The sequence below is a fragment of the Bos indicus genome, chromosome 17 (assembly GCF_029378745.1).
Source record: "Bos indicus isolate NIAB-ARS_2022 breed Sahiwal x Tharparkar chromosome 17, NIAB-ARS_B.indTharparkar_mat_pri_1.0, whole genome shotgun sequence".
Lineage (NCBI taxonomy): Eukaryota > Metazoa > Chordata > Mammalia > Artiodactyla > Bovidae > Bos > Bos indicus.
Genome location: NC_091776.1, coordinates 15,656,325 through 15,677,830, shown reverse-complemented (window position 1 = coordinate 15,677,830; position 21,506 = coordinate 15,656,325). Strand labels below are relative to the sequence as shown.

Genomic DNA, 21,506 nt, shown 5'->3' with positions numbered 1-21,506 from the left:
CATTGGAGAAGGAAATGGCAACCCACTCCAGTGTTCTTGCCTGGAGAACCCCAGGGACGGTGGAGCCTGGTGGGCTGCCGTCTATGGGGATGCACAGAGTCGGACACGACTGAAGTGACTTAGCAGGGTTAAATAAAATCTTATAATTAATTTCACCTGTACCTTTTTACACTTTTAAAAGCATGGGCTACTAGAAAATTTTAAATTATATATGTAGCACACATTGTATTTCTATTAGACAGTGCTGGTTTTGAGGTTAAAGGGATATGTCCGTTATACTCTGTTCTATTCTCATAAAACTATACAGAGTAACTGTGGTATAAGTTGTAAAAGGTCTTTGAAAACTTGAAGTTGATATCGCGAGGCTGATACATAACATCTCCTACAAATAACTTACAGGACAGGGCTTTTTTCATACCTTTGTACAAGTATTTTTTCTTCACTCTCAACCCTAACAGACATTGTTGCACAGTCTCCAACCCCACAGGGAGGGATAGAGAATACATGAAATATTTGGGCTGAAAAAAATACATCAGAAAGAAAAAAAAAAAACTGAGAGGAAATCTATTACAATGTGATGAAGAGTCTACAAAAAACATTAAAAAGCACTTTAGGGTGAAGTCATATATATTATAAAATTACATCTTTATTATGAATACACCTGAAAAGTTTTCACAGCACAAATTGGTATCCGCTTGACTAAGTCATCAACAAAGGTGTGGGTGCCTCTAATAGGTGCTGCTGAAGAATGCAAAGAAACGTGTGGAACATATTTGAAAGATTTATAATAAAATGGTTAGCTCATTTTTAACATAGGAGGACTTTACATGTTTCAATGCCATTTTCCCAAATCTTCCCATCCTCTCCCTCTCCCACAGAGTCCATAAGACTGTTCTATACATCAGTGTCTCTTTTGCTGTCTCGTACACAGGGTTATTGTTACCATCTTTCTAAATTCCATATATATGCGTTAGTATACTGTATTGGTGTTTTTCCTTCTGGCTTACTTCACTCTGTATAATAGGCTCCAGTTTCGTCCACCTCACCAGAGGGATGGTATGGGGAGGGAGGAGGGAGGAGGGTTCAGGATGGGGAACACATGTATACCTGTGGTGGATTCATTTTGATATTTGGCAAAACTAATACAACTATGTAAAGTTTAAAAATAAAATAAAATAAAGTAGATAAATCCAAAAAAATAAAATAAAATAAACAGGGTGACCAAAAAAAAAAAAAAAAATAGGAGTACTTAGGGGCTAGAGTTCTTGACACATTGACCAAGAACTGAAACCCTCAAGAATTTTCTCAGTATCCAAAAAAATTCTGAGGAGTGATGAGATGTGTATTAACCAGTGGTCCTTCATAGCTTCTCAAGGTGTGGCAATTCTTCCCTATCAGAATACCATGTATTTTCAGAATGTTAGAAAGCCAAGGCATGCTTTAAAGTGTTAGTTGCTCGTCCATGTCTGACTCTTTGCAACCCCATGGACTGTAGCCCACCAGGCTCCTCTGTCCATGGAATTCTCCAGGCAATAATCCTGGAGTGGGCTGCCATTCTCTTCTCCAAGGAATCTTCTTGATGCAGGAATTAAACCTGGGTCTCCTGAATTGCAAACAGATTCTTTACCATCTGAGCCACCAAGGAAGCCCCCAAAGCATGCGGACTTATTTAGGCTCGTGCTTATCATGCTTGAGATGTAGTTCAGCAATATAAGTGCCATTTCACTGATATCTGATGTGTCGGAAAGTGTACTAGATTCTTATCATATTATGTGATTATCTTTGGACATACCCTCCCCACTTTGTATTCTGGTGGTCTAAACAAATACAAGATGGCAAACCAAAATCTTGGAATGGGAGACAGCACCAGTAGGGAGCTGCAACTGGGCAGGGAGACTGCAAGGGGCCTGCTGGGAGGGAAGCCTGAGGCTGGAAGGACTTGCTGGTCCCTTGGGGAAAAGTAAAGAAGCCCTTGTAGTCTTGGCAGTGAGATTGGTGGTGGAAGTAAGAAGAGTAAAAGAGGCTAAAGGGACAGGCAGAAAACAAAGCATGAAAATTCACTTGAATCGGAATTATTCAACCTGCCCCAGGAAGAAACTTGAAGTCAGCGTTCAGCATGAGTGAGCATTGAAGCAACATTTTTCTTCGCCTTCACTAACAGATGCAGAGGAGGCTGACTCACTTCTCAGCCAGTTCATGCTTTCTGGATGGCTCCCTTTGGCCAGTTGGAACGGCAGCTGTGGCCAATGAGGAAGTGAACGCTACCTAGTACAGGGTTCCCCACACCCACCGGAAGAAGGCTGCTAATTGCATGTAGGACTTCAGGGAATTTCAAATATGCCTTTCAGTTGGCTCAGCCACAGGGTGTCTTCAGTTCAGTTCAGTTCAGTTCAGTCGTTCAGTCATGTCCGACTCTGCACCCCATGAATCGCAGCACGCCAGGCCTCCCTGTCCATCACCAACTCCAGGAGTTCACCCAGACTCAAGTCCATCGAGTCAGTGATGCCATCCAGCCATCTCATCCTCTGGTGCCCCCTTCTCCTCCTGCCCTCAATCCCTCCCAGCATCAGAGTCTTTTCCAAGGAGTCAGCTTTTCGCATGAGGTGGCCAACGTACTGGAGCTTCATTCCTTCCAAAGAAATCCCAGGGCTGATCTCCTTCAGAATGGACTGGTTGGATCTCCTTGCAGTCCAAGGAACTCACAAGAGTCTTCTCCAACACCACAGTTCAAAAGCATCAATTCTTCGGCACTCAGCCTTCTTCACAGTCCAACTCTCACATCCATAGATGACCACAGGAAAAACCATAGCCTTGACTAGACGAACCTTTGTTGGCAAAGTAACGTCTCTGCTTTTGAATATGCTATCTAGGTTGGTCATAACTTTCCTTCCAAGGAGTAAGCGTCTTTTAATTTCATGGCTGCAGTCACCATCTGCAGTGATTTTGGAGCCCAAAAAAGTAAAGTCTGACACTGTTTCCACTGTTTCCCCATCTATTTCCCATGAAGTGATGGGACTGGATGCCATGATCTTCGTTTTCTGAATGTTGAGCTTTAAGCCAACTTTTTCACTCAACTTATTTCTGGACTTCTTCCTCCTTTCTGAATTCCAGATCCCAGGGACAAGCCTCCTGGGCTATCTTTTCAAGAGCTTCCACCGCCTTGTCTAAGCAAAATCACCTATTAACCTCTTATTCTCCCAACTTCTTAAAAGCTGGAGAGGCAATGGTTCTGATGCAGCAGGAAAACCTTAGCTGGATCTCCCAACACTGGGCTATACTTTGGTGGCAGTTTCTCTCTGACCTGCGCTCAAGGAGATCAAACCAGTTAATCCTAAAGAAAATCCACCCTGACTATTCATTGGAAGGACTGATGCTGAAGCTGAAACTCCAATACTTTGGCTACCTGATGCAAAGAACTGACTCACTGGAAAAGACCCTGATGCTGGGAAAGAACGAGGGCAGGAGGAGAAGGGGACAGCACAAGATGAGGTGGTTTGATGGCATCACCGACTCAATGAACATGAGTTTGAGCAAACTCTGGAAGATAGTGAAGGACAGGGAAGCCTGGAGTGCTGCAGTCCATGGGGTTGCAAAATGTTGGACATGACTAAATGACTAAACTCAACGGTGTTGAAGCCACAGGGAGCAGAAACATCATAGTCCCTTGGCCAGTTAGTTCTCTGTCCCCTTGCTGGAGAGGTAGAGCTCACATCTTCAATTTCCCAGCCTCCTTTTGGTCCAGGAATGTTGGTTTCAATGGCATCTCAGTTTCCTGCAGGGCAATTTCTAGACTTTTCTCTAGCCACCTGACCTAAAGATGAATTGACATCATGATGATTTTCAGGAGAAAAGGAATGAAGTCCATGCAATTCAGCAAATATGTGACAATGTCTCCTTGCATAGTCACACCCAGTTAATTTAACTCCATTTTACTTGTCAGCTACCAGGCAGCAGGCCAGAGAAAGATCCCAATGATTAGCTTAGAAGCAACAAGTATGCCTTTTGGAAACATAAGAAACACTTACCCCAACCTCTGGTGGGGGATCCTTGTGTTCAGGTACAACACTGGTTCGAACCTAAGGAGAAAAAGAAACATTTTCTGTATCACTTTCAGAAGTAGAAACCAGTGAAGAACCACGTTCAGAGTAGAAACCTGTGCAGAAGCATCATATAGGTGTCCTTTTCATTTTCCTTTATCTGGCATCAATTCAGACTCTGTGGTTAATCATTACTGAAGGTACTTGTGTATAGTTTCCACCACGGGCAGCTACGAAGCTGTCCTTTTATAGTTCCTGAAATTCCTGATGTCCCTAAGTAGACAGGGCTGCCTGAATCCTCAGCTCAACACTCCCTGTCAAATACAGAGATATCAGGGCTTTAGGTGAATCACTTGTAATTTCCTGGAAAAGCAACCTTCATTCAGCATTCCAGGGAAAGAACAGAGTGACCTAGAGAATGCTGTTCCATGCATGCTTATACATATTTATTCTCTGCATAAGAACCAAGACGCACCATCCTTTTAGGATATCCCTCCCACTTAAGAATTCTCAGCCATGTGGATTCACCACTGCTGCGGGGGAACCTGCTCTGGCTCCTGCAGGACACTCTGGGTCAGGTCCGGAACCAGTGCCCCTGCAGGTTGAACTACACCTGTAGGAGACCCAGAGCCATTTTAGGAATCACCACCCCCAAGGGCAGATGGATCTGCAGCCACCATCCCTTCCAATATACATCATCAACCCGCTCCTTCATCCAAACTTTACTTTCCGTCTCTGGTCATTGTTTGTGTTACAGTTTTTATTGTTTTGTCTTTCATATTATTTATAGCGTTGTAGATTTTGTGTTTTAAGTTTATAATAATACAATTTAAGCCTTTTTAATATTGCCATTCAGGAGCATTAAACACACTCATGATACTGTGCAACCATCATAAAAAAAAAAAAAAAAAGAAAACTGAGAGTCTGAGAGGCTGTGTTCCAGGCTGAAGTACTCATTTTGGACTGCCAAATAAAATATAATTCTAGAAAAAAAAAAGAAATTAAATATTCATATAAAAAAAAAAGAATTCTCAGCCAAATTTTGAGATAACCACATCCAGATTCATCCGAAAACTAATTCTCAATTGTGGAAGAGAAAAAATGATGGTAGTGGTTTAGTTGCTAAGTTGTGTTCGACTCTTCTGTGACCCCATGGCCATTAGCCCCCCGGGCTCCTCTGTGCAAGAGATTTCCCAGGCAAGAACACCGAAGTGGGTTGCCATTTCCTACTCCAGGCGAACTCCCCAACCAAGAGATCAAGCCCCTGTCTTCTGCATTGTAGGCGGGCTCCTGCATTGCAGGCAGATTCTTTACCACTGAACAACCAGGGAAGCCCCACAGAGGAAAATAGTAAAAAATAGTCATCTGGGGAAGATTTTCTTATGTTTCAAAAGCATTCCAGGTGAAAAAATCAACTCCTTACATAATAAGGAGACATATTTCTTCTCCTGAGTGGTGATCCTCAACCCTGGTTGTACATTACAACTACCTGAGGCCCGTTCAAACTATCTTGTGTTCTTTCCTGACCCAGGATGTTGAGTCTGATGTACTGAGCCTATGATTCTCTGTTAAAACTTTTTTCCAGATAAAAAGAAATCACAATTATCTTTCTCACTTAAGAAAAAGCTAGTAAAAGCAGGAAGAAAACATAAATCCTAAATCTACTATATCTAAATTTACAGCAAAGATGTGATAAACAAGTTAAATGAATACAGAGCAATATACAAGAACACTGTGCTTAATTGGAGAGTAGAGGGCTGGTGAGACAGATGGGAGACAGGAACCCAGGAACATATAATGGATCAACGTTTTAGGGGGTCATTTAAACAAAATCCCTTTGGAGGTGCAGCAATGGCAATCATATTCTTTGTTTCTTTATGACAGATCCAGCATTATCACTTGCATAATTTGTCAGTCATTACAAGTCAAAATTGTTCACCAGAGCACAAAATAATGACAGGAGAGATCCCAACAGAGTAAACAACATAATTTACAGAACACACTCAACTCCAGATTTCATGACAGAGTGCTCACTAGTTAAGAGCATTTCCAGGTTGGTGGCTGCATTAACATTCTTCAGTCCAGAATGTTCAGATATACCTTCAGTCTCGTTATCTGGAAATCATTAGCTGGCCTCAAAGGATAAGGAAACTCAGAAACTATATATTAATACATGGCAAGCTGTAATGTAATATGTGTGCATGTATGTACATGTACACTAAATATAGTATGTGGGTGTATATATACATGTACATGCAGACTATATACTAGAAATATATATAGTGAATATTCACAAATATGCAACCCATATACACATATACATATGTGTATATGTATCATCACTTTAGGAAAAGATTTGATATCCAAAAAGCATTAACCAAGGAGATATGGTTGAACATAGAAAGAAAGGAAAAGAAGTAAAAAAAGAAAAAATAGTGAGAGTAAACATATATAGGACTGCATAAAGTGAGCGCATGTACAAATATATATAAATATATATACACTATGCAATATAATGTTGGACAAAGGTATAAAAATACTGACAATCGTTGCAACATGGTCGTTAAACCCCTAACTTATACTGATTTTATCAGTAGAACACTTATACCTTATTAATACGAATAACCTGCATAGAGAAAAAAAGATTCTTAACCCCAAGTTGCAAACTATGAAACTATTAGCAAGGTGAAAAGACAGCCTTCAGAATGGGAGAAAATAATAGCAAATGAAGCAACCGACAAACAACTAATCTCAAAAATATACAAGCAACTCCTACAGCTTAACTCCAGAAAAATAAACGACCCAATCAAAAAATGGGCCAAAGAACTAAAAAGACATTTCTCCAAAGAAGACATACAGATGGCTAACAAACACATGAAAAGATGCTCAACATCACTCATTATCAGAGAAATGCAAATCAAAACCACTATGAGGTACCATTTCACACCAGTCAGAATGGCTGCCATCCAAAAGTCTACAAATAATAAATGCTGGAGAGGGTGTGGAGAAAAGGGAACCCTCTTACACTGTTGGTGGGAATGCAAACTAGTACAGCCACTATGGAGAACAGTGTGGAGATTCCTTAAAAAACTGGAAATAGAACTGCCTTATGATCCAGCAATCCCACTGCTGGGCATACACACTGAGGAAACCAGAAGGGAAAGAGACACGTGTATCCCAATGTTCATCGCAGCACTGTTTATAATAGCCAAGACATGGAAGCAACCTAGATGTCCATCAGCAGATGAATGGATAAGAAAGCTGTGGTACATATACACAATGGAGTATTACTCAGCCTTTAAAAAGAATACATTTGAATCAGTTCTAATGAGGTGGATGAAACTGGAGCCTATTATACAGAGTGAAGTAAGCCAGAAGGAAAAACATAAATACAGTATACTAACGCATATATATGGAATTTAGAAAGATGGTAACAATAACCCGGTGTACGAGACAGCAAAAGAGACACTGATGTATAGAACAGTCTTATGGACTCTGTGGGAGAGGGAGAGGGTGGGAAGATTTGGGAGAATGGCAATGAAACATGTAAAATATCATGTAGGAAACGAGTTGCCAGTCCAGGTTCGATGCACGATGCTGGATGCTTGGGGCTGGTGCACTGGGACGGCCCAGAGGGATGGTATGGGGAGGGAGGAGGGAGGAGGGTTCGGGATGGGGAACACATGTATACCTGTGGCGGATTCATTTTGATATTTGGCAAAACTAATACAATTATGTAAAGTTTAAAAATAAAATAAAATTAGAAAAAAAAAAAGTATATGTACTTCATATTTTCCTGTACCATGGCACGTTTAAATCACAAGCGGAACTCTTAATTTAGAGGAACTTAAAGACAAAATAATAAACCAATTTTAAATTTTATAAAGTCAAATTTGTATAGGAAATGTTTGTTTAAATAAGTTTATATGTAGAGTTTTTATATATTTAAGATCAATACCACTGATGTGACAGTATATAGGTTACAAATCAATCATGCTTTTTTTACATAATATACATCTGTCTTCACAGTGAAAACACTGGGTTTGTCAGTGAATAAGGTCCCATTCCTTCTCTTGGGGACTTTAGAGTCTAGTGGACAGCATAAATGTATGAATAATCCAGGACAATGTAGTAAGTTCTAAAATGAAAATGTGGGTACATTCCTGTCTTAATGCAGAGTGAAGAGTAACTGATGCAGCCTGTAAGCATCAAGAAAGGCTTCACAACAGAGGAGGTCTGGGTTTTGAACAGTGAGTAGGAGTTTGAGGCAAAGGAGAAGGCGGCCAAGCAAAGAAGGTGTTATGTAGCAGGCATGGAGTCATAAAAACCCATCTGTGTTTGGAAAAGAGTGAGTATTCAGAAGATACTGTAACATGGGTCCTCTAAGGACACAAGAGTCAACTCTGTTTGGGGAGAGAGATCAATCTATCATGTTATGGAACTGGAGTTGTATACAATTTCTAGACAATAGGAAAAATTTTTTTTAAGTATTTATTTATTTGGCTGTGCGAGGTCTAAGTTGCAGCACATGGATCTTTGATCTTCACTGTGGCGTGCGGGATCCTTTGCTGTGGCATTCGGGATCTAGTTCCCCAACCAGGGATCAAACCCAGGCCCCCTGCATTGGGACCACAGAGTCTCAGCCACTGACCATTAAGGAAGTCCCCTCCTGGATCATTCAAACTCTGCCCAGAGTCATGTTGGGAGATTATTTAACCTCCTTTTGCCAGTTTTCTTTTCCCTTTACATCAGTTATCTCTAACATGCGGTTAATAAGAGACTCCATAGGTGGTTGTGAGTGAGACATCTTCCCAGCACTTAGAACAGTATGTGACACAGAGAGGAAAGGAGGAAGAAACAAGAGAGAAAAAGGGAAGGAAGAAGAGAGAAAACTGTGGGGGGTGAGAAAAAGAAAGAGAGAAGGAAGAGATGACAGAGAAAAGATGAGAGGAAGCAGAGAGACAGAGAGACGGAGATAGGACTGAGAGAGGAATATGTCACTGAAAAAAAAAAAAAAAAAAAACCCATAAATAAATCTTGGACAGATTTAGCAGAGACCTCTTGGTGAGAAAGGGATGAAGCAATGACTGTCTCTATAGCATCTGGAATATTCCAGTTCGTCAGCAATGTCATGCCTCCTGAGATTTTCTGGTCTTCTTTATAAATTCATTTTTCCTTTTTTGGTCTTATTAGCAGTTCTTCGCCCTGTTTTGCTTCACCATACCCCTCCCCAATCCCCTCCTGGGACATAAGAATGTCTGCCTGGCTACATATTTAAAGTTCTTACCACTTCCTTTTGTCTGGACTTTTACGATATCAACAAATAAAGCAAGAAAGATCAATTTCTAGGAGTGGTCATGTAGAAAATTATATATTCCATCTTGAATATTTCTTAAGATTCCTGTAAAACAAATTCATTTCCTTCTCTATCAACTTTATAAGCTCAACCTTCTACATACTAAATTTACCCAGAAAAAAAGGAAACAAAGGAAAATCAGGTAGCAGATAGTGAGTGCCACCCTTTCATCAAATCCTCATCGACTCATTCATGAGCTAATTGTTCAATTAAGAGGCCACTTGGGCTACCCCTGCTGTAGCTGAATAAAGCACTCCACAACTTGATATAAGAAGCTGTTCTTAAATGAGTCACCCTTGTTACAAAGAGCCTAGGCACACCCCCTAAGCATAGGAGGAGGGTGATTGCTGTATTTTTTCGTATGTGAATGGTGGTAGGCTATTGTTAGGTATCCAGATCCACGGAAGAAGAGGCCATGCACCAAGGTGTCCAAGCCTGGACTTCACTGGTAGGTGAGGAAGAAGCAATCTTTCCCTGCAGGGTCTCAGCTGGAAGGAAGAGGGGAAGGTGTTGGCAGCAGTGGAGAAACACCCTTGGGACAAGAGGAAAACCCAGATCCTTTCTGCAGGCTATTGTCACATCCAGGAAGGTCTCTTGTAACCAACGCATCATTGAAACATACCCTTTTTTCTAACAAAAATGTTACTATAATTCTCTGTATCTCAAATTAAAATATATAAAATCATCAGATTTACTTGTTCCACTTGGAATGAGATAAAGAATAACCTTTCTATAATAAACACATGGAAACCTGATCACACAGAAATGTCTGGCTCCCCTCTGAGTCCTATACAAGTTCACAAAAATGCACTGTTTTATAGGCAAAGAGATAGAATATGGCTACCTTTTAAAAATATTGTTTTTTTAAAAAGCTAACAGAATCTCAGAACTGGAAGCAATTTTAGGCATTATTTATTGGGCAATGTCTCTTAAACTCTAGCATACACAGTCACCACTCACTGATCCGCAGTTGGTTAGGCGGATGGTCTGAGGGCCATCCCTTAAAGCTTGTTACAGAAATGCAGAATCTCAGGCCCCTTCCAGACATATTGAAAGTGAAGTATTAGTCACTTAGTCGTGTCCGACTCTTTGTGACCCCAGACTCCTCTGTCCATGGGATTCTCCAGAAAAGAATACTGGAATGGGTAGCCATTCCCTTCTCCAAAGGATCTTCCCAACTCAGGGATCAAACCAGGGTCTCCTGCATTGCAGGCAGTTTCTTTACAGTCTGAGCCACCAGGGAAGCCATCCTGAATCAGTCTTCATTTCATTAAGATCCCCGGGTAATTCATATACCAGCTAAAGTTGGAGGTCTAGCCCATCTAGTCAAAGCTATGGTTTTTCCAGTAGTCATTTATGGAGAGTTGGACCATAAAGAAAGGTGAGCACCGAAGAACTGATGCTTTCCAATTGTGGTGCTGGAGAAGACTCTTGAGAGTCCCTTGGACAGCAAGGAGATTAAACACGTCAATTTTAAAGGAATCAACCCTGAATATTCTTTGGAAGGACTGATGCTGAAGCTTAAGCTCCAACACTTTGGCCACCTGATGTGAAGAGCCAACTCACTGGAAAAGACCCTGATGCTGGGAAAGACTGAGGGCAAAAGGAGAAGCAGGACGGCAGAGAAAGACATAGTTAGATAGCATCACTGACTCTATAAACATGAATTTGAGCAAACTCTTGGAGATAGTGAAGGGCAGGGAAGCCTGGTGTGCTGCAATCCATGGGGTTGCAAAAAGTCAGACACGACTTAGCGCTGAACACACACACTAGAATGCTTACGAGTGAAACAGCCACAGATGCCAATGGTAGATATTCATTTGCACCTAAAAATGCCTAATAAGGAAGGGAATTTGTCTTCTGGTTATGAAGGCACTTAGTAATTTTCTTAAATGTCAAGCATCTATAAAAGCTCCAGATACTATCTGTTTCAGAAATATCCTTTCCTTTGTTATGCTTTGCTGTATCATGCTATGGAGGAGAGGCTGCTCTGGTCATCAAGTCAGGGATTGATTTGGGACAGAGATGGGCTAGAAAAACTCAGTGTTTCAGGCTGAATCCCTACCTTCTACCCCTAACTTCTAACCCTTCACTCCCTGACCCAGTCTCAGTTTCATATTCTGAAGCCCTAATCACAGCACCTTGGGATGACTACAATTGGAGATAGGGTCATCAGGTTTAAATGAGGCCACTAGGACGGGGTCCTAATGCAATAGGACCTGTGCCCTGATGAGAAGAGGAAGACACACCAGAGGTGCAAACACAGAGGGATGATCCAGTGAAGAATGAGCAGAGGACCTCCCTGGTGGGCCAGCGGTTAAGACGTAACCTTCCAACGTAGGCAGGTGCAGGTTTGATCCCTGCTCAGGGAGCTAAGATGCCACATGCCTCGTGGCCAAAAAACCAAAAACAGAAGCAATATTGTAACAAATTCAATGCTGACTTTTAAAATGGTCCAAATCAAAGAAAAAAAAAAATCTCCAAGGAGGGCGGTCAACTGCAAGTCAAGGAGAGAGGTCTCAGAAAACCTCATCCCTGCTGACACCTTGATCTTGGACTTCCAGAAGCCAGAAATGTGAGAAAATAAATGCTATTTAAGCCACTCAGTCTGTGGCACTTGGTCATGGCAGCCTTAGCGAACTAAGACACTCAGCCTATCTGTGTTGTAGGGTATGGCCCTCAGTGGGGAGCCTAATTCGTCTTTGCTCCTCAACCCTTGAAAGGATGCTAGAGATTCTCAGATGTCTCAGTGGACCACTTTTGCACTGGATCTCAGCTTCAGCATCTGTCTTTAGAGACAGAGCAGCCATGCATTTGAGTCCCTTTTGGTCTCTAAGTTTGTTATTTCAGCTACACATGAAAACCCGAATCTGCTGGGTTCTGAGCCAGCCGGCTGCCTTGTGTTCAGTAAAGACAGATGCTCAGGCTTCCAGCTACAGAGAGAAAATCTGTTCATTGCCCCCAGGTGAGAAATGGCTTTTTAGTCGCTCAGCATCAATTCACCACTCCCTCTAGGACTGGGGCTCTTGCTTGGTTTTGGTCCCTTTGCCTGGTTCCCTAAACACTGTGAAATGGTGGGAGGTTTCACTCTGCTTTTTTTTATAAACCTTTGGCCTGGTTCTTTGGCTCCTGCCAGGGTCAGGATTCAGTGAGTCTCTTCTGAGAAAATAATGACCATTAATTTGAGGACTCTCAAGTCTCAGTTTCTCACACCATCCAATACAACTCCTGAAAGCTCAGCTAATTTCTCTTTCTCTGGGCAGCAGCCCTCCGTCCAGGTAAATTCCTGTTCTTTAGCCCACTCTAGAATCACCAAAGGCCTGGGGAGGAAAATACACACGCTCCTGATAGCTCATCTCTGACAGGTCCTCCTTTCATTTTTCTCTTGAATCTGCCTGCAATTTAGGAGATGCAAGTTTGACCCCTGCATTGGGAAGATCGCCTAGCAGAGGAAATGACAACCTACTCCAATATTCTTACCTGGAGAATCCCATGGACAGAGGAGACAGGCAGGGTACTGTCCATGAGGTAGCAAAGAGTCAGACATGACTGAGCACGACCATATTAGTTGTTATTACTATCGTGGCTTGATGATGTTTTCAAACATGACTTTTGTAACATTTGACTCATTTCTATGTGGTGTCAGAGAGAGTTGCTGATCCCAGCTACCACATCGTAACCCAACTAAATTTTTTTTTTTTTCTGAAAGCTACTGCAAAGCTAAGGAATCTTCCAAATACACAATTACAAAATGACAAAAAAAAAAAAAAAAGATCAACAGAGCATAGTAATTAAATATGTTTGGAGGGGGAAAGGGATGCCATTATATGTTGGTCTATTGAGTAAAGTGAAAGTGTTAGTCACTCAGTTGTGTCCAAGTATGTGTGACCCCATGGACTATAGCCCGCCAGGCTCCTCTGTCCATGGAATTCTCCAGGCAAGAATAACTGGGGTGGGTAGCCATGCCCTTCTCCAGGAGATCTTCCTGACCCAGAGGTCAAACCCACATCTCCTGTGCCTCCTGAATTGCAGCCAGATTCTTTACAGTCTGAGCCATCAGGGAAGCCCTGTCTACTGAGTGAAGTCTTCAGTAAACCAGTTATAAATGGATAACTGCAGGTAGCTCTCTTAGTAAAAGCAGTTAATTCTGAATCCTGAACACTATCCAAAAAGGATCCAATAAGTAATGAGTGTGACTTGCAATCCTGGCCTTTGCTGGGCAAATGTGATCCTCTTTCACATGTCAAAATGTATCATGTACATGATGTACACAAGAACATTCTAGAGATTTCCAAGCAAAAAGAGATCACAGTGAGAAAAATGTAAACACTCTTAGTTTGGATGCATCTAATCTTAGAGATGTTCCAGAAAGAGACTCACAGACTTACGAGCTTAGGATTGCTGGGGGGAAGGACTGGGGCCTGGGGAAGGGACAGTTAGGGAGTTTGGGGTCGCCGTGTACACACTGCCATATTTAAAATGGATAACCAGCAAGGACCTACTGTACAGCACATGGAACTCTGCTCAGCGCTATTTGGCAGCCTGGATGGGAGGGGAGTTTGGAGGAGAGTGTATACATGCATATGTATGGCTGAGACTCTGGGCTGCCCACCTGAAACTATTGCAACATTGTTTGTTAATCTGCTATACCCCAATACAAAAAAAAAAGAAGTATAAAACTATAGTAGAGGATTCCCATGTCTCTAAGGCAGTGATGTTCACACCACAGACTTCTGGTAACGTGAGTCCCTTTATGCTTAATTGGTGGCTCCTTAAGACTGTTAATTTCACCAAATGAATGTGACATTATACTAAATTCTACCAGTCATATAGGAGTTATGTGGTTCTTTACACTAATGGCGACTGAAAACGTGGCTCTGGAGTCATATAACTCTGGGTAACCCTGCCATTATCCACATTTTATACCGTTTCCCTTTCCAAATCTTACAGAGATCTATTATAGGCTGGTAAAAAAAAATTAAAAAAAGTACTGAATAGCCAAAATATCTTTAGACATTCTCTTCCTTTGTTAGAGAGTTACTGAAAAATATAAGCTCTGCTGAAAATAAGAGACGCTAAAACTGAGGTCTAGTTTTCATGAAATCAGAAGAAGGTCTCTCTATTGCTGTTCTGTGAGTAAATCCTTCTGCCTTTCAGACTCTACTCCTGGCTCCTCCGAAAAGGGTCACCAGGCTAGGAAAGGCAACACTGGTCAGAGCCCATGGGGTGTCCTGCACTGCATCTCAGAGTCAAGACTTGCCCTGGGCACTCACCAAAAACAAACAGGACAAAATTCCAAAGAGCTGTACAATTTAAGGCCAAAGTTCTTTTTGTGTGTGTGTGTGTGGGGGGGTGTATTGGCATATATACATTACTCTGTATAAAGTAGTTAACTAGTAAGAACCTACTGTATAGCACAGGGAACCCTACTCAATGCTCTGTGATGTCCTAAATGGGAAGGAATTCCAAGGAAGAGGGGATATATGTATATGTCTGGCTGATTCCCTTTGGTATACAGCAGAAACTAACATAAAATTGTAAAGCAACTGTATTCCAATAAAAAATTAAACTAAAAAATAGATATTTAGCTATTTTTAAAACAGAAATAAAGAATAAAGGACTCTTTATACCAAAAAAAAACAGAATATAAAAATGTGTTTGTAGGCACCGAAGATATTAACTAATAATCTGCTAAATAACCGCTCATTATAGTTGAGAATTCAACTCCTGCTGACTTCCAAAGCCCCGTATGAGAATATTAACATTTCAGGACACAGATTACTCAATTCAAGTATCATATATCCATATTAATAGCTTTTTGGTAAGGTCAAACGTCCATCACTGTTTTCATTTCTCTTCCTCTATTTCTCCACTTCTCCAACATACAAAAATGGTTGTACCATCATTCTGAAAAAGGAAAAGAAAGTCAATGGGAGCTGATCTCTTGATAGCAGCACGAGACCTAGGTTGACCTGGGTTGAATATGTGCTACCCTAGAAACTTTCTACCCTAGAAAGAAATATACAAATCTATAATTGATAAAGAAGGATAAGAGAATCAATGGAAGTAACTATTTCCTTGCCCTATGGGTAAAGTATTTCAGAGGCACATGTATCTTTTTTTTTTTTTTACTTGTATTATCTCACTTAATTCCTTAGTTCTGGGTTATATTATTAGTCTCTGGCCCATTTTATAGATAAGAGAAGTCAGATTCAGAAAACTGGAGTGATTTGCCCACTTCAGTAGCAAGTTACAGCTCAGATTTGAAATGCTCTGCTTAAAGCATCTGTATCCCTTCCATGACAGTGTGCCTTTTCTGAGCCCAGACTGGTGGTGACTTTAATCGTCTTCCCTAGGGCTGCTTAATGAGTTTTAAAAACCAAAAATCTATTAGCCTCAGGGAATAGAAACAGACACAATTCATCACATTACCAGACTCAAAAACACCATCCTTAATATATTAACAGCCCCCAATTAAGACCAGAGTCATGAGTTAATGAATGAGTCATTAGAGAACAGTAATATCAACACAAGCACATGTCTATTAACATGTTGCTCAGTGAAAGTCAATTAGTCCCAGCACTGTAAAGGCTAAATAATTTCTAGGTAGCTTTAAAATGAAATTATTGTGATATTGCTTAGTATTTTAAGAGTTCATTTATAACTCAGTCTTTCGTAACCCCCAATCAAAAGAAGATCACCAAGCCCAGAGTAAAGAGCAATTGATTGATAAGATCAATTCACAAAGTACATTTTTTTCAACAAATTGGAAAAAAGTGGTGTACACAGACACAGAGAGAAGAGGCTTTTACTGTATCTACCCAATGAAGTGTTGTGATCATCTCTTCTATTCTATTATCACAACAGTATCTTTCTCTATGGAATTCCACCGAAGTATTGGATTGGCCAAAAAGTTCGTTTGGGTTTTTCTGGATAAGGTTATAGAAAAATCTGAACGAACACATTTTTTGGCCAATCCAACATCTAATAATTTATTCAGTCATTAGGTCTCAGTATTGGCTGCACTTGACAACCACTTGGAGAAGCTTTAAAGCTTTTAAAAATTCTTTACATTCCTTTAATTAATGGTTTCTAATCACTCAGAATTGTTTTTCATTGCTTTCCCTTCTCATTCACTCCACAAACCACCTCATGAGATAGCTGAGGCTAACACCTGAGGTTCCTTTCAATCTACCTGAAAACAAAACTCCAAAACAAGTTAAGTTTCTCCCCAGGTTACGGGGCTGCTCCATAAAAGGGCTAGCATTTCAACACAAATCTGTGTTCTGAAACCAGTGTTCTCAACCCCTCCATTGCTGTGTTGTGTGCAGCTTAGGCTGAAATGAGAGTTCACATCCACGACAGTGGACTGAAGGCAACGTAGAGAAACTGAAACAAAACTTTGCAGTTTCTCAACAGCAGAGGGAAATGTGACTGTGGCACCTCAAACTGGGATGAGGGAAGATACTTCTCAAAGAAACACTATTATGAAAGAAATAGAGGAAAACAATAGAATGGGAAAAACTAGAGACCTCTTCAAGAAAATTAAAAGATACCAAGGGAATATTTCATGCAAAGATGAGCACAAGAAACAGGAGAAATGGTATGGACCTAACAGAAGTAGAAGATATTAAGAAGAGGTGGCAAGAATACACAGAAGAACTGTACAAAAAAGATCTTCACGACCCAGATAACCATGACGTTGTGACCACTCACCTGGAGCCAGACATCCTGGAATGTGAAGTCAAGTGGGCCTTAGGAAGCATCACTACGAACAAATCTAGTGGAGGTGATGGAATTCCAATTGAGCTATTTCAAATCCTAAAAGATGATGCTGTTGAAGTGCTGCACTCAATATGACAGCAAATCTGGAAAACTCAGCAGTGGCCACAGGACTGGAAAAGGTCGGTTTTCATCCCAATCCCAAAGAAAGGCAATGCCAAAGAATGTTCAGACTACTGCACAATTGCACTCATCTCACATGCTAGCAAAGTAATGCTCAAAATTCTCCAAGCCAGGCTTTAGCAGTATATGAACCATGAAGTTCCAGATGTTCAAGCTGGATTTAGAAAAGACAGAGGAACCAGAGATCAAATTGCCAACATCCACTGGATCATCGGAAAAGCAAGAGAGTTCCAGAAAAACATCTACTTTTGCTTTATTGACTATGTCAAAGCCTTTGACTGTGTGGCTCACAACAAACTGTGGAAAATTCTGAAAGACATGGGAACACCAGACCACCTGACCTGCCTCTTGAGAAATCTGTATGCAGGTCAAGAAGCAACAGTTAGAACTGGACATGGAACAACAGATTTGGTCCAAATCGGGAAAGGAGTATGTCAAGGCTATAAATTGTCACCTTGCTTATTTAACTTATATGCAGAGAACATCATGAGAAATGCTGGGCTGGATGAAGCACAAGCTGGAATCAAGATTGCTAGGAGAAATATCAATAACCTCAGATACGCAGATGACACCACCATTATGGCATAAAGTGAAGAAGAACTAAAGAGACTCTTGATGAAAATGAAAGAACAGAGTGAAAAAGTTGGCTTAAAGCTCAACATTCAGAAAACGAAGATCACGGCATCCAGTCCCATCACTTAATGGCAAATAGATGGGGAAACAATGACAGACTTTATTTTGGGGGGCTCCAAAATCACTGCAGATGGTGACAGCAACCGTGAAATTAAAAGACACTTGCTCCTTGGAAGAAAAGCTATGACCAATCTAGACAACATATTTAAAAGCAGAGACATTATGGATGTGAGTTGGACTACAAAGAAATCTGAGCACCAAAGAACTGATGCTTCTGAACTATGGTGTTGGAGAGGACTCATGAGAGTCCCTTGGACTGCAAGGAGATCCAACCAATCCATCCTAAAGGAAATCAGTCCTGAATATTAATTGGAAGGACTGATGCTGAAGCTAAAACTCCAGTACTTTGGCTACCTGATGCAAAGAACTGACTAAAGACCCTGATGCTGGGAAAGATTGAAGGCAGGAGGAGAAGGGGACGACACAGAATGAGATGGTTGGATGGCATCACCAACATGATGGACGTGAGTTTGAGTAGGTTCCGGGAGTTGGTGATGGACAGGACAGGTGTATTGCAGTCCATGGGGTCTCAGAGTCGGACATGACTGAGCAACTGAAGTGAACTGTAGGTCTCCTGCGGGATGCACTCAGGGTTGTCTTAAAACAGCAGAGTGTTCAATTGAATGCTGTAAAATCTTCATAAGAAGAGAATAATGATGAAAAACTATGTTTCTATAAAAGATCTATTTAAAGTTTCCAAAGATTCACTTCCAGACTTGGGAACACAATCTCATTAGTGGAGGACATCTCTTTCTGTAACAAACCAGATGCCCACTGAATCCTGTGACACAGCAGCGGGGACACAAAATGCTTGCATTGAACATCTTTTATTTTTTATTATTTATTTATTTGGCTGTGCCAGGTCTTAGTTGTAGCACTCGGGGTCTTGGATCTTCATTGCAGCACATGCGATTTTTTTTTTCTGTTGCATCATGTGGGATCTAGTTCCCTAAAGGGGGATCAAACCGGGCCCCCTGCATTGGGAGCACAGAGTCTTAGCCACTGGACCACCTGAGAAGTTTCCAGTTTCCATCTTATTCAAACTCCAGATCAGCAGTATGCTAATGAGGTCCAATCAGGGGATCTGCAAGGTCAACACCATTTTCATAATAATTCTAAGACAGGATTTTTCCTTTCTACTTTCATTCTTTTACAAATGTACAGTACAGAGTGGAATTTTCTAGATGCTATAAGAAATGTGATTTGCCTACAGACTGAAACATGACAACAAAAGTCTCTCCTATTAATCAGACATTAAGAGACTTACACATATGTAAAACAATGGCATTCTCCCAATATTTTTTTAGTTTTCCAAAACAATTAATTTTGAAAAACATGTAATATATATGCTAACATATAATAGGTTTATTATTAGCTATTTTAAGTGAATTAATACATATTTTTTAATTCTCTAAGTTTTAATTTTTAATGTGGTTAATAGCCACAGTTATAAAAATCCGCATTATCAAAAGCCGTTTGAGATTCTGGAGAATATTTCAGTCTTAGCATTTTAAGGAAGATTTCCGCCGTAGAATGTTTACTACATGAACCCACTCATCCAGTCGCTCTGAATCCCTATGGGTTCCTTGAACTTGTCTTTCTTCCATCTCCCTGCATGCCTTTGCCCACAATGATCTGTCATTCTAAGTGTGAGGGACATGACTGTGAAAAAGGAATCATCCATTTATAGGCCTGCATTCTAGCAACAGGAAGAGATGGAAACATCAAAATGTTAGTAAGTATGCACAGAAGTCAAATAGGGCAATGGAATGAAGAGTTAAATGGATAGGAGTATTTTATGTCCAGTGGTGAAGGTGAATTTCTCTGAGCAGGTGACTTTAAGACCTACTAAAGAAGAGAAGCCAGTCCAGAGGAAAATAAGCAGGGATGGTGTTCCAATCAAAAACAACATCAAGTGCAAAGGCTCTGAGGCCAGAGTGGCTGGAAAAAAAGTAGTTGAAGGAGGAGGTATAAGAAGAAGATAGATTAAAAGGAAGGCAGGGCTTTGGTAGAGTCAAGTCTACATTCTAATACCAATAGGAAACTATAGCAGGGTTTTGAGCCAAGAAGAGATGTGATCTTTCTCGTACTTTCAAAATATTCTGATTGTATATGGAGAACAGACTATAGAAAGTCGAGTGGAAACGATGAACAGTTGGGAGTTATTTGCAAATTAGAGTTTTATTATGACTGCTTTACTTTCTCAGAGACATGATGAAGTTAACGTATTTAGGTTTTAGAATGATAATTGTTTCGGTAACCTTGAGTCATTTAATTTGTTTCTGAATATTGATAGAAAGTACTTTGACACTGAGAGAGAAATAGTTCTTAAATTTCCTGCATGTGTAATTACATTAATCTCTGAGGATAATAATGTTCAACCATCAAAAGAATATTTGTGGATGAATATTTAAATACATTTAGTGCTAAATAATAAATGCACTATTTACATTACAAATATTAAAGAACAGCACAGCTCTTGAAATAGAAGAATCTTCAGAAGAAATATGCTACCTTGAAGCATGCTACCTTAAACCATGAAGGGACCTCAATTCCCTGAAAAGAAATTATCAACAAACTGAATGGTAACAGAATTATAATTACTGAAGAAATCCCTATGAGTAGGATTTTTTATGGATGGATTCAACATTTCTGGCAGGTACCCATGGCAGTACAATTTAGAGAATATTTTCATTGTTCCATCTTTGCATTTAAACCATATCAGCAAGCAAGGATTCAAAGACCCATGAATGGCAAATAATGATGGATGGACGGAAGATCATAAAAACAAAGAACAGCATCTTTAATTTTGAAACCAAACCCCTTCTTTTCAGCACTTCTGCTGCTAGCGCTGCTAAGTCGCTTCAGTTGTGTCCAACTCTGTGTGACCCCATAGACGGCAGCCCACCAGGCTCCCCCATCCCTGGGATTCTCCAGGCAAGAACACTGGAGTGGGTTACCATTTTCTTCTCCAATGCATGAAAGTGAAAAGTGAAAGTGAAGTCACTCAGTCGTGTCCGAATCCCAGCGACCCCATGGACTGCAGCCCACCAGGCTCCTCTGTCCATGGGATTTTCCAGGCAAGAGTACTGAAGTGGGGTGCCATTGCCTTCTCCGTATTTTCAGCATTAGACACTTGTAAATGGGACTTCTGAAAAGCTTCTTTCCATGTAAGCAAGATTTTGCACCTCATAGGGCTTGACTTAAAACACAACTTGGAGGAGTTTGGGACTAACATATACACACTACTATATATATAATAGATAATATACATTATATATTATATGTTATCTATATAATATATATCAGAGAAGGCAATGGCAGCCCACTCCAGTACTCTTGCCTGGAAAATCCCATGGACGGAGGATCCTGGTAGGCTGCAGTCCATGGGGTCGCTAAGAGTCGGGCATGACTGAGTGACTTCACTTTCACTTTTCCCTTTCATGCATTGGAGAAGAAAATGGCAACCCACTCCAGTGTTCTTGCCTGGAGAATCCCAGGGATGAGGAGCCTGA

At 40.8% G+C, this 21,506-nt stretch overlaps 1 protein-coding gene across 4 annotated transcripts in view; it reads right to left on the bottom strand.

The window, feature by feature from the left end:
- The window catches only part of INPP4B (inositol polyphosphate-4-phosphatase type II B), a 714,114-nt gene that overhangs the window by 289,837 nt on the left and 402,771 nt on the right, over positions 1 to 21,506 (bottom strand). For all 4 annotated transcript variants that reach the window (XM_019977498.2, XM_070769067.1, XM_019977497.2 and 1 more), the window contains one exon: positions 4,026 to 4,076. In XM_019977498.2, coding sequence (XP_019833057.2) covers positions 4,026 to 4,076 — 51 coding nt within the window. The remainder of the gene's footprint in view (positions 1 to 4,025; positions 4,077 to 21,506) is intronic.